General features: G+C 55.2%; 1 protein-coding gene across 1 annotated transcript in view; it reads right to left on the bottom strand.

Moving 5' to 3' along the window:
• Positions 1-5,839, bottom strand: part of Grik3 (glutamate ionotropic receptor kainate type subunit 3) — a 217,307-nt gene extending 211,468 nt beyond the window's left edge. Inside the window, 1 exon segment of the mRNA XM_028885450.2 lies at positions 5,327-5,839. Coding sequence (XP_028741283.1) covers positions 5,327-5,603 — 277 coding nt within the window. The 5' untranslated portion in view covers positions 5,604-5,839.
• Between the last annotated feature and the right edge of the window lie 8,327 nt (positions 5,840-14,166).

The raw sequence follows: 14,166 nt of genomic DNA, 5'->3' as shown, positions 1-14,166 counted from the left end.
AGAAGCCGAGGCTAGGTGAGGTACAGAAAAACATAAGAGTATGTGTCTCCCTGGATATCCACCCCTTTTCACTGAAGGAAGCATTTGACCACATGGCTCATCAGCAAGGCCAGCCTGATGCTGCACACGAACACTGTTGGAGCTAAACCGTGGTGGAGAAACCATCCCGGGCCAGTGAGAGCCCCAGAACCACCCAGCAAGACCTTGCTCAGCTTCCAGAACCACAGGCATGAGACCTGCATTTCACCCCTTTATAAATTGCTGATATCTCCCAACTACGTAACCAGCTCCAAGCGCCAGATCTGGAGGCTGACTGCAGTCCAAGTCCCTTGTCCACCAAGCACTGGGCACAGGCTCCTGAGTAAGGAGTTCACCTAGCTGTGTTTCTTTGTCTGCAAAGATGGGGAGGGCACCAGCAGCATCGTAGAGGCTCCATCGGATAACGGAGGAAATGCTGCAGCAACCTTTATTGAGCACTTACTATCTCTCTGCTGCTTGTCATTGTTTGGAGAGCGTTCCAAACAGCCTGGCAGCTATTAAGTGCCCAATAAACTATGGCCATGGTATTGGTGCTGCTTTATTATTTTGATTATGCTCCAGACTCAGTGGGGCCCCAGGCAGGAGGAGGCTTGGTGGCCATCTGAGCACAGACACACTGCCCTCTGGTGCTGCTGCTGAGGAATCAGCACCTGGAAGAAAAGCGCTCCGGGGAAACAAGGCCAAGGCCAAGGCGCCAGCTCCATCTGATCCTCTGGGGGACTCTACCCACCCAGGGCTCCTACCTCACCACTCCAGCCTGTGGAGGACACTCCAGGGTCCTTATTCTTGGATTTCAGTCCTCTCTGTTGCCAGGCAGGGCCTGGAGACCTCCATCCCCTCCCTGCTTTTGCATGACCCAGTAAAGTATCAGATCTCACTTGCCTCTAGAAGGTCCTGAGCAAAGATGACAGGGCTCAGGGTGAGCTGTAAGGGGGAGAGAGGGGTGGCCGATTGTGAGTGGATAGGGGAGGCCTTGCCTCAATGCATTAGAAACAGCCCTAGCCATAAAGCACAAATCTCCCTCTCCAAGACTACCCGAAGCCTGCAGCTCCCTTCCATAGGCCCTTGCCTCCCAAGGAAGGGTAGTTCTAGTTCTAATACCTACAGGTTGACCTGGGCCTTCTGTCTCTGCAGGGTACCCTACTTCCCAGTGCTAGAACACTGTGCCTGTGTGAACATGGCGGCTCTCGGGGGTCACAAAGAATGTCAAAGGGAGCCAAAGACTCCTGCACCTCTGTAGAGGTACGGAGCAGAGATCAACCTCTTTAAAACAGCACTACTGGTCAAGACTTCTAAACTCAACCCATCATGCACAGCCACAGGGGGATGCCCACGACCTCGGAAAAGCTTAACCAGGCCTGGCTCACCCCACATAAACCATGCCTAAAAACCCCTGGTCATCCTGGCGTCAAAAGACTGCTCAGCGCAGTTCGAGCATCGAGGAGAAATTAAACTCCAGCTGGAGAAGAGGGGGGAAGCCTGAGCTGACAGGAGCAGCTGGGCTGAAAAGTGAGCAGAAATTCCTCAAGTTAACGCTTTCTAAGGCCCCTCGGGCCACTCCCAGGTTTTGTCTGAAGCTATTTACTTCTGGGGGGAAAACCCTATTGATCTTCATTCAGCGGCTGTCTGTTCCTACAAGGCGCAATGTCTCCGCACATCGCCAGTCAGGAGAATCCCTCATTGTTTTACATGCAGTGACTCTCAAACTCAAGAGGCGAGTGTTCAGGACAATTTGGATGATCTGACCAGAGGAGTGGCACAAGGGAGGGGGGCTTCATTCCCCTGGGAAGGGCTTCTGGATCCCTGTACGTTCAGAAACTGCTTAGCTCTGCCCAGTCTGTGGATGCTCCAAGAACGCAGAGCCGGGTGCACCCTTCCCTCCTACCCCACCCCCCCACTTTACACCTGCTTTATGTCTCTGCAGTCATTTGGCTTTGAACTTCCCCACTGGCTGGCCGGGGTTCACTACCGGCCAACCGGCTCCTCATCACAAGGAAGACTCGCCAGTTTTCTCCAGCGGCTGCCACCACGGCCTGGGTCCTTTCTCAAATCCCAAGCAGCCCTCAATCCTATAGTTTATCTGTAGTCCTAGGGAAGATACAACCAGGAAACCTACAAGGACCATAACCATCTCCTGCCAGCCCGTTCTCCAGGGAACTTGACATCACAGTTTATGTCAATCAAATGGTGTACATCTGGGGAAACTGAGCACCTGAGTGGGAAGAAGAGGATTGTATCACAGTGATCCAGTTCACTAAGAGCAAATAGAAGAGAAAACCCAAGCCACTGGCTTCTACGTCCGTCACCTCTCCTCTTCAGCTTAAGGTTATGAACCTGCAAATTCAAGTCCCCAGGGAAGGTCGCTAAAGCTCATCTGGCTGAGAAGACCTTGCATCTAATTGCCTATCCTAAGTTAAGACCAGGATCCATTCGGACAACAATAACAAGGACAACAATAATAATACAATGCAGAACAATCTGCCTCACAAGGCTTCGATGGCAGCCCTTGATAATCACACACAGAATACATCTTCCACATATTCATATAAAATAATCAATGATCATTTTTCCCCCGCAGACTACAATCCAATTACTCTCTCTCCCTCACTCTCTCCCCCACTCTCCTTTGTTACTTGCAAACCATCCAAGCAATCAATGCCTTGACCTCTCCCTCTGATAGACACAATTACAAAAAGACAGAGCAATGCAATTCATCTATTCAAGACAGATTGTTTGAGCACTCTGTCACACTGCTGAGCTATCCATCTCCTTGTCTAAGAAGGAATTTCAGCCCCCCAAAGAGGCACAAAGAGAAGGGGCGGGTACCATGCTCCCCAGGCCAGAGAGCCCATCTTGCACCTGCAGGTAAACCCTCTCTGGTCCGGTGTGCTCAGCAACGCCTGGCTGCTGGAAAAGGGATTCGTGCTCCAAGCTCCAGCAGTTCTGGCAGAAGCATCCAGCATGCTTCAGAGGAGGCCAATTTCCAGGGCCTCAATCCCTGCAGCTCCAGCCAAGAGGTCTCAGATCCCAGAGATGGGAAAAGAGAGATGGCATCCAGTCTAGTCAAGGCAATATCTCTGGGTTGTAGCGTCTCCCCCCCTACCCTCCTTCCCCCCCCCCACCCCACAGCCTCCCGTGCCCTGACTCCAGCTGGGGTTCAACCTCAAGCTCCGGAAGGACAGAAACTCAGCTCCCAGGGCAGCTCCAAAGAAGCCCAGAGGCCTCAGAGCCTTTCCATCCTCCACCCAAAGCTGGCCCTGCTCCAGTAGTCACGTTTGGCATCAGTACAGCACCCCAGTCCTCGGGCTGGGAGTCAAATAGGGCAGGGCTCTTGGATATAAATGGCCTGGGCCGACACGCTAATTAATCCTGGGGCTTAATATGAAGAAGATTAGAAAGGGGGGGATCTGCCATCCTTAATTGCGCTATTATACTGTGGCTCAAGAAAGGGCCGCAGGTTTGGAATTTGCTCCCCTTCGGGCCAATAAGGAGACCCCAGTGCAGCTCTATGTACTGTCACGGTGACAAGGGTCGGTGAGGACCACATACCCTGCCCATTTGCAACCCATACCTCTGAGGCTCTTCTTATCTGCGCCTGTCTTTCTAGGCCTCCAAAGATTTCCATTCGTGAAACTGGTCTGGAAACACAACTACCCCACTCTATAGAGGGAAGACCAAGAAAGGCAGACCTGCAAAGCCTAAAAGGGACACACAGCCCCTTTTGATATTACCTTTCTATCTCAAGGACACTACCGTGAAGGTCTCCTAAAACCACAAGAAATGAGAGCAGGAATAAAGAAAACAGTGGCCCACTCCTAAGGGACTAGCTGAAATGGTGAGCAGGCCAGTATTGGGGCAGGAACACAGACAGAAAACATTTTTGGCTGGCCTAGAGAAACCTAGACTTCAAAGGGTTAAGCTTGACTGTGAGGGCTGTCCCCAGAGTCCCCTCAGGTGCCCGGCCTTCTCTGCCTCCCTCTGGGTGCATGCCTGCCCAGCTTGGTCCTGGGTCCTGAGCACACACTGGAAGACCTCAATGTCTGCAGAGCTGACTGTTTTCTGTCCCCATTCAGAAGCTGAGTTCAAGAGGACGTGGCTCTAGGGAGAGTGAGCGAGAGGGATGCATCTTAGGGAAAACCTCAAGTACAGATAACCAAGCCTGGCCCGAGTTTCCAGAATCCTCATCAAACCGCTCGTCACCCCAAAGTCCGCTCTTGCAGGAGCAAAGTCGGCTCCTGGAGGGGAGCCCGGGAAGAGGAGGAGGAGGACGGTGGCCCTGGCAGGGTAGAGCTCGGCTGACTGCGCACCAGATGTTGGTGCCTCGCGAACCCGGGCTGCCCAGGTCTCTGGCCCGGCGCAGGCGCTGGGCCCGCGGTAACGGAGGCTCCTGGGTAGCCCAGCCTGGCCCAGCCCAGCGGGTCAGCTGGCCAGGAACACGCACCGGTTCCAGCCCAGCCCTGAGAGTAGCCGCGCAGGGTGCCTCGGATGGCCACAACAAAGTTAAAGCCCAGAGTAAGAAATCTGCGGCGGCGAGAGAAGCGGAGAAGCCAGAGCCCCAGAAGCCGCGCGTACACCGCCAGCCGCCGCCAGCTGCGGAGGGATTTCGGCTAACTTTAAAAGCCACTCGCATCCCTCGGGCGCCGTCCCTGGCAGCGCTAGGCGGCCTCCGGCTCTCCCATTCCCCACCTCGGTTACGCCTGGTCGAAAGAGGCCTGGGCCTGGGGGACCCGCTGGAGCGACAGGCAGGGGACTGCCCCTCTCCTGCCCCGCTCCTTGGCCAGCCAGGAGCAAGGAGATCAGCTGCCCTCGTCCGGCGAATCCATCCCCTGCACCCCTGCCCGTGACTGTCCCCGAGCTCCGGCAAGGCGCCCATGGGGGGCGACTAGGGGAGAGAAGTTGGCGCCTTCCCCAGGGCTCCCACTCTGCGCGGAAGCCTGTCCCAGAACTCGGTCTGCGGCCATCCGTGATGACAGTCGCGACGAAATTCCCCCGTGGCGCGGGGTTTGGAGCTGGAACCTTCGCCACACTTCACCGCGTAGCCTTCCCCGGAGCGTGCCCAGGGCCCCTCGCCCACCGCGGCCCGGTGGCCTCCTCCCCGTAAGTAAGGCCGGCGACCCGGGCTTTGGAACTTTGTCCTCCCCGCCAAGAGCTCCCAGCAGACACCCAAGCCCTGCAGCCCAGAGGGAGGTTGGGACAATCTCGCAGATCACGTTCAGAGCACCCCCACCCCAATTCCTGTCCCCACCCGAGCGCGCAGAGACCCCCCCGGCTCCAGGGGAGCCCTTACCGATCCGGATGACGTGGGGCATCCCGCGCGAGTCTGGGATCCAGAAGGCGCACACGAGGAGCCCGGCCCAGTATTCCCAAACCAGACTCCGGAGGCGCCGCCAGGGAGCGGTCATCGTTGGGCGCCACCGAGCGTGCCCGGGGCGCGGCCGTGGCGGGCTCCCTGGGGCGGCAGCTCTAGGCGCGGGCGCGCAGCAGCCCCCGAGGCGCCGCCTGGCCCAGCCGCCCGGCTCCCGAGCGCCTCTGCGAGTAGGGGCGCCCCGCGGCGCTGCGCACATCTTACTGGGGGGCCGCCCCGCCGGCGCCCGCCCCGCCTCGGCTGCCGCCCACGGGCCGCCCGCGAGCGAGAGCTCCTGGGCTCCGCCCGGGCTCCGCTCGGACTCGGCTGCGGCGTCTCCGGCTCGTGTCAGCTCGGCTCCCGCGCGGGCTTCCCACCTGCCCCGGCTGCCGGGCGGGCTTGCACTCGTCTCCGGCCGCTCCTCCTCCAGCCGCCGCCGATGCTATCGCCCGGGCTCGCACAAAGCCCCGGAGTGGAGTTGCACGCGCGCACACACTCCCTCCCAGCCCCCTCCCCCGCGCCCTGCCTCCCGCCTCCCGCGCCGCCCGCCGCCCGCGCTCCCTCCGCGTACTCCCCCGCGCACACACGCTTCCCACTCACACTCGCCCGGGTGCACACTCGCGCGCTCACACCTGCGCAGGGGGCGGGGAAGGGGACCCTGGACTGGGTTTGGGAGGGGGGACGCCCGGAGGATGGAGACTCTCCTCCGCAGCTCAGACGTCCCCCGTCTACCCTGCCGCCCCCAGGGCAAGGATCCGAGCCGGGGAGCCAAGCGTGGAGCGGCAGAGCTGGCACCGCAAGCCGGGAGACGGCGACAGCCCAGAGGCCGGACCAGCTGGAGGAAATGCGCCCGCCGGGAGCGGCGAGACCCGAAGCCTGCCGTCTGCGGAGCCTCGCCTTTCAGCTCCCACGAGGCCGGAGCTGGCCGGACGGCAGCAGCAGGAGACTGACCGGGAGCTGGTTTCCCTCCTGATCTCCAGTCCACGGGATAGCGGGGTTGGCCCTGAGCTTGGAGGTTGCAGGGCAGGATGAGGGGCGGGGGATAAAATTCAGAGAACTGTCAGTGCTGGGCTAGGGGGTGCGGAGCTTCAGGAACTAACCCGGAGGGAGAGACCAGGCCAGACTCTCTGCGTGGAAGGTAAGACTTGACCACGCACGGTCAGTAGGAGGGCTGCGGAGAAGGACCGCCAAAGCCTTCGCTTCCGAGGGCCGCTCGAGTTGGAGCCGGCTGATTTCTCAGTCCTCTTCCGCAACTATGCGGGAGGAACTGGAGCCCCCTCCCGGATTCCTCCAGAGAAACAATACAGAAAAACTGATTTTCCGTGGGACAGAGTAGGACCCGCAAGGGAGCAAGCCTTAAAAGGGTTAAAAATAAATGTTGTTTATTACCAATAATAATTTTTTTTTCAAGTGGCGCTGGGTGTCGAGGGAAGAGAAGGGCTGTGGAGCGAGGCAGGAGCAGGAGGCAGCGAATTACGCAGCTAGGCGAGTTTAATGACCTTTTTGACAGAGACAAAGCGGTACCGATACAGTAGATAAATAAACGGATCTGTCACCCGGCAGCGGCTAGGCTGTGTGCGAATTTATTTTTCTCATTTAAATAATTTGATCTGTTCAATCACTTCCAATCTCTTCCATTTGCCAGCTGTCTGGTAAGAGCATGCCCCCTACATCTGAAGAGCAAATCTTTAATTTTCTTACAAATAGATAATGTGTTGCGCTCCAAACCCGCCTGTTAATTTCCCCATCTTTTCTTTCCCGCCCTATCTGAGCGCAGGGGACCAAGGCATTGTGTGGGGATGTGAATGGGGCAGTATAGCCAACTGGCAAATAGGAAGAGGCTCCATCTCATCTGAACTTGCACCAGTGGCCTTGGGAGCAAAGAGTTTCTGGGCTCTGCCCCAGGAAAGAGAGAGGCTGTGTGCCTTGTTCTCGGATATCGGATATCGTAGGTGATCAGCTATTATACCGAGGCCTCCAAATTTGCCATACTTGGGCCTTCCCTGGATCGAGACTGGCTCGTGTTGAACAAGTGTTGCCCAAAGAAGCAGGGGAAAACACAAATCCGAAGTTGTCACCCCTTCACGGGGAGTGGAGATCTTAGAGGATAGGCCCCAAGGACCCAGCATGGAGGCGTGCTTAAGAACAGAGGAACCCCTGGACACAGCTGGGAGCCTCTTCACTGGAGACACGCCGAGGCAGCCCATTGCCTGCGCTAGCTCGGACTCCACAGCTAGGTTCGGTTGGTTCCTGGAACCAAAAGGACTTGGCTGTGTTTTTTGTTGTTGTTTTCTTTTTCTTTTTCTTTTTCTGGAAGATAATTCTGTGCTCCGATGGAGAAAGGGAGAGGGCTGAAAGACGTGCAGCGACCAGTGGCCCAGGCTGACTAATTCTATAGGCTGCCTGTTCTGCAGGCAGGACCCCCCCCCCCCCGACTTGAGCAGGCTGGGACAAGTGGCTTGGCAGGAAACAGAAGTAGCAGAAAGGTCGAACTGTGGCCGGAGGGAGGGACACTTCTGAGGCCAGCTGGAGGGAGAGCTAAAGGGTGGGGGAGATGAGCAGGCTCCCTAAAAGCTAGCTGCAGCAGCACCATTACAGTAAATGGATGAAGAAGGAAATCAGGGCTGTCCCAAAGGGGAGAGTATGGCTCTGTCACCAAAGCCTTGTCACCACCCCCAGGAAGCAGGCAGCCCAGCCAGCTGCCTCCCCAAGCAGGTGGCTTTTCCTAGCTAAGGATAGAGGCTTGTCTCCGGCCTCCTGGCTGCAGAGGTTGTGAGACTCAGGCAGGACTCGGCAGGCCCTCTTGGAACCCTGGGATAGATTTGGGTAGGAGTTGCTATTGCCAGCCCAGGGCCTGACCCTTGTTCTTGCCCCAACTGCAAGTCATCGTATAACCCGACAGCTCCAAACTGATAGCGGTGTCGATCCCTTTCTGCCCCGGGGGAAGGGTGAGACTCGAGGCACAACGACAAACAGCCTTGATGACAGCCATGATTCTTGTGTTTATTACATGTTCTCTGCGTTCCAGGCAAAGCACTCACAACCTTTCCTATCACTTCATCCAATCCTCTCTGTGACGCACCATGATAGTCTCTGCTATTTTTCCATTCGTCAGATGAAGAATCTAAGCTGGGAGGGGTTAAGAAGTCCAAACACACACACACACACACACACACACACACACACACACACACACACGGCTAGCTTCTTTCTTTCTCTCCCTTGCTTCTTTCTTTTCCGGCTTCCTTCCTCCCACTAACATTTATTAGGCATCACTGTTTGCCAGGCTGGGTTCGAACACAGACCCAGCAGGCTGCTAACTTGACAGCATCGTCCCTGTGGTGCCCTTCACCACCTGGACTGACTGAGCAGGAAGAGTTCCATCCAGAGCCTCTTGACCCCTGCAGAAGCCCCTGGAGCCTCTGGCTGCCTGAGGGCAGGCCAGAAAGCAGAATGGAATGGAGTCCTTAGCTGGAGTCAACTGGAGAGCTCTTACTCCCCAAATCTTAAGAGAGCTCTGCAGCCCTCTCTCATGTGCCTCTTCGGGCCACCCCAAAGCCAGCAGATAGCAGGATTGGCAAGATCTCAAGCCCCATCTCTGGAGACTGGGAGCCGCCAATCCTGGCTTTTGGAATTGTTGGTAAACAAGTCTATCCACCAGCCAGGCTTCAGCTCCCCGCTCCCCCATGAGGCAGCCAGCACTGGATTTATGAGGCCTCCAAACCTCATTCAGACTAATGCAGCTTTTCATTCCCAAATAAAAGGGGCTGCTGTCTGAAAGGACAAGTACTCCCGAATTTCATTAACATCCCCTAAAACGGCTGAGCTGGCCCAAGCCGCTGCCAGCTAGATTCATGCCTCCCACTGGCTCACAGGTGGGGGTGTGGATAAGGCTTGGAAGAAGGGGGTGATACTTCCAGGGCTCCCGAGCCCTCCAGGCCCTCCCTCTACTCCCTACTTCTGTGGTTAAGTAGGGGAGCCCCCAGGGGTGGCCAAGCAAGCTCCTTTGAATGAGTCCCCTGTGTGCGTGTTTTGTTTAGACTGATCCACTCAGCTCTCAGTCCCTCCACAATCACTGTGAGTGATGAGGCCCTGGGCTCGAGTTACTGAGATTCATGACTCCGGTTCCCCGGGAAGCCACTGAGCAGAGCGCGCAGTTCCTGAGTGCAGATTCCTAGGACTTGAGTGCCCTCTGCTGAAGCCTGCTTATTGTCAGCTCCTTCGCCGCCGCCGGCAGGTGCTAATGGGCTGGACACTGCGGGGCCACCCTGCCCTGGGGGTGGGGGCTCCAGACCCTCCCCTCTGTGTCTCAGAATAGGGTCTCCTGGGGTTGTGCTCTGCAATCCAGTCTCCTGGTGCTTTAGTGAGAATGGGGGAGGAATACCTCTCCCCTCTGGCCCCAGGGGTTCAGGCTTGGAAAAAGGCAGCTGCCAACACCCCCACCCCTACGCCTCCACCCCCACAAGTGATCTCTGCGGACTGCTCAAGCCGGAGGCAGGGGGATGGAGGCCTCCGTGCCCAGTCCTCACTCTACCAGTAGCCTTTCAGTGAGCCAAATGCATGCCCACCACAAAGGCCGAGACTCCTCTGCCCTGCGCGAGAGACACTGTGACCTATAGGCTCAGAGACAGGCACGTCAGCCTGGGCCTTTATGCCTTCCCCCTGTCCCAAGAAGGGAGAAAGCAGCGTTGGTCAAGAGCCATCTGAGCAAGCGATGAGCCAGGGAAAGGGGCATCACCTTAGATTTTTGTCAACCGTCAAGCAAGTTCATTCCCACTGAAGTCAATTCCTGTGTTTATTGTCAGCTTAACCCGCTGCTGCTGAGCTGTTTCTCAGCGGCGAGGGAGACAGGTAGACAAGCCGCCGGAGATACATTATTTTACTGACGTCTGCTTTTCAGTGGTTAGGGCACAGTTCTGGCGGAGAAGTAAACGATACACATATATCCATACACGGAGAGCCTTATTAAGTGTGTACATAACAAAACAGCTGCTGACGGGTAAGAGGCCCCACCGTGGGGGGGGGGGTGCCACTGCTGTGAAATGAGGGAAAGGCACTGAGTGTCCACAGGAACCAGCACCTCCTGGCTTCCTGACTCCAGCAATGGGGACCACAGCCACTAGTTGGCTTACTCCACCAGTCATTCACTGTCCCTAATTAATTTACTTATGCAATAATTCATTCATTAATTCATAAGACCATCCATTCATTTCTATCCCCTTAGTTATTCACTCATTGATTGTTTTTTTAAAATCCCTTACCAAATTCTCCCCTCACCCATTCATACAGTCAATCCCTAATTAATTCATCCAGTCCCCCCATTGATCCACTTAGACATCCACTTACATGAGGCTTTTGCTTGTTTACTTGCTCACTAGAGCTCTCACTTGCTTCCTTATTCATTCCCACACATTCACCGGTTCCTTCATTCACACATTCCCTCAGTCATCCGCTCCTTTATTCATTCACTTGTCCACTCACACACTCATTCACTGGTCCTTTGTCCCATCGCCCATTCACACACCCCTTCATTCCCTCACACTGCTTCCCCAGCGGACCCAGCAAAGACACCTGCCTGCTACTTATCCCAGTCACTTGGGGTTGACCCTCAGACACATTGCCAACCCAAGACACCCCAGAAATGTGCTGAGCTCCCCATCAAGGCATCCTTTAGAGCCCTGGTCCTCCTGCCTCCCACTGTATTACAGAATTCAGCAACTTTCAGGATTCAGTCTGCATCCTAGCCTGGGAATGGTCTCAGCATCTGTCCTCCTCAGAAAGATGAGGGAGGTCCAGAAAGACCCAGCGCCTGTGCCTGGTGATGGATGGAACATTAGCGAGGTCACGTAGTGCCACCATACGGAGCCAGGAGTCACACTGGCTTCCAGTTGCAGCTCTCTCTTCTTGTCCTTGAAATAACCTAAGCACACAGGGACAAAGAAGCAGGCCCAGAGGAGCCAAGGAACCTCTGTCCTGGAACTTACAGTGAGGAGGGGAAGCCGGCCATTCCCTTTGCTGGTGACAGGGAGAGAGCCTTGAAGAATGAGTTGATAAGTACACGGATGAACACGTAAATGAATGAACTAGTGCATGAATGACATTCCACTCCCCACCCCAGTAAGTAACGGAACAGAATTTCCAACCTACATCTCTAACCCCCGAGTCCAGTGCTGTCTCCGCTGCTTAGAGATTGCATTCTCTATTACTTCATGGGCTTGCAGGGCAAAGCCAGAGGCAGGCTGGGTGGGGGCGGGAGAGGGACAGGAGGCAGAACTAAAGCATAAGTTAGCCAACAATAGATCTGGGTGGAGAAGCACCTTCCTGGAAGGCTGCAGAACCAGTTCTCAGCTGCACCTGCCATCCTCGCCCCCTCTGTAGGCAGGAGGCTGCCACCGCCCCTCCTTAGAGAGAGAGAGGGAGACAGAGTGCACTGTGAAAATCCAATCACTGAGTGATAAGAAAATAAACAAGTGAACTTCTCCAAGTTTGCCAGACTTCCCTGCCCGAGGCCAGCTTAATTAAAGTTGATGTAGAATTTGAAAGTGGGAAAATAATTAGGGCAAGTGGTAGAAAAGAGAGAGGAAGGAAAACATTGTTTTGTTTTCTGTTTTGCTCCCTCTTAATTATGCCACAGACTGCCTCTCCCGTGGATCCCATCCCAAGCCCGCCTTCCGCCAAGATTCCAGCAGGTGGTACACTGTGTGCGTGGCGCGGGCACACCTGTGCCTCTCTGGCACACAGGCATGGTGCTTCTCTGCCCGCAAGACAGGCTCGGAGGCAAGCAGCCAGGCTGCCGGTGGAGACAAGCACGTGCCCTGGACACTCAGAAGGAGGAGGCTGGGACAGCAGTCTGAGGGAGATGCTGCTGCAGCCCCACTGGGTTGCAGGCCTAACTGTGCACCCCACCACTGTCATGGATAGCAGGTCCCCAGTGATACATCCACCCCCTGTCCCACCTTGCTCCAGGGAAAGAAGGGATTTCTAGCAATGGGCGAACGCTGGAGAAAACACTTGGGGTTTGTGCCCAGAATAGGGCTGAAGGCAGCCAAAATTTCAGCCACAGCAGATGATGGGAATCATGCCCACTCTACACACAAGTACCTCTGCGTGCAGATGTGCCTTGGTTGGTTTGTTTGTTTGTTTGTTTGTTGCTAGGAGGCCAGGGAGCCTTGTAGAATTGACCAGAGGTAGAAACAGTCTGGAGAGTGGAAAGCGACAGTCTCACGGGGGGTGGGGGGTGGGGGGTGGGGGTGGGTGGGGGGGTGAGGATGGGAGCAGAAGGAAATCCCTCAAAGACTTCTTTAAAGGGAACTAACAGACTTGTGTGAGAAAGAGAATCCATCCCCAGAGCTGCATTTTGCCATGCACAGCACACAGGTGCAGATGCATGCCTATGCTACTGCACACATACACATGCTACCAAGTTCTACTACCCACCCAGGACGAAAGAAACCACAAACTCCGATAGCATGGCTGCAAACGAGCCCTGTCCCTTCCTAGGTGAACATCCCCAGCTGTGGACGGGTTTTCTATGCTTCTGCTTCCTGTCTGTACAACAGGAATAATAATATGATCTTTCCTGCAGAGTCGTTTGGAGGATTACGTGAGTTGATATGTGCAGTGTGCTTAGGACTGTGCTGGCACTCTATGAAGGCAAGCAGCACTTGGCAGTCAACTGTGCTGGCTGCTTGGACTTGTCAGATTCCAGAGTCGGGTCCATGGTGAAACATTCTTCTCTAACCTTTGGTAGGAAGAACAGTATTATTGTATGTGCTCCTACATATATGTACATGCCACACACACACACACACACACACACACACACACACACACTACACACACCACACATATACATATTATACATACCACACACGCTATACATACTACACACACCACATGCATACATGTTCACATATCATACATATACACTACATACACAGCACACGCACACACACATTATATATTATACACTCACACACATTATACATACTTTTCACATACCACACACATATGCACTCACACATGCACACACACGCGTTTGCCTTTCAGCTGCTACCACCTTTTTTTTTTTTTTTTTTTTTTTTTTTTTCCGAGACAGGGTTTCTCTGTGCAGTTTTTGGTGCCTGTCCTGGATCTCACCCTGGAGACCAGGCTGGCCTCGAACTCACAGAGAGCCACCTGGCTCTGACTCCCGAGTGCTGGGATTAAAGGCGTATGCCACCACTGCCCGGCTTGTGTTTTGTTTTTGAGACAGAGTCTCACAATATACCCTTGGTTAAGCTGGAGCTCAGTTTGTAGATCAGACTGCCCTCAAACTCCTCGGCACTAGGATTAAAGGCAAGTGCCACTACACCAGGTTGTCACCTTTGGACATCCCTCTAGCTCCCTCTATATGGAGCCTTCAGTCCCACCTACATGGGCTTCCTCTTGATCCCATTGTTGTCCCTTTGTCTCCCTTTGTCTCAGCCCAAGACCTACTCCTCCCCAGGGAAGCTGCCAGACCTCTGAGCTGAAGGGTCATTTCAGAAGAGCCATTTAGAAAGAGAAGAAGTCCCTGTCCCTAGGATGGAGGCCTGGAAGACCCCAGACAGCCGTCAAAAGGCCAGGCTGCTGAATGTGATGTCCCTCGGTGTTTCTAGGGACCGAAGAAATGGAGGCAGTGGAGAGGAGCCTGGAGGCAAACCTGGGACCGTGATGGAGGAGGTTGGGCTGCTCGAGCCAGGCTCAGCTCCGTTATCTCTGAGGCAGCAGGAGGACAGAGTGACAGCGAACAGAGCTCTGCC

The sequence above is a fragment of the Peromyscus leucopus genome, chromosome 2 (assembly GCF_004664715.2).
Source record: "Peromyscus leucopus breed LL Stock chromosome 2, UCI_PerLeu_2.1, whole genome shotgun sequence".
Taxonomy (NCBI): Eukaryota; Metazoa; Chordata; class Mammalia; order Rodentia; family Cricetidae; genus Peromyscus; species Peromyscus leucopus.
Note: the sequence above shows the minus strand (reverse complement) of the source record. Positions and strands in the feature narration are given on the sequence as shown.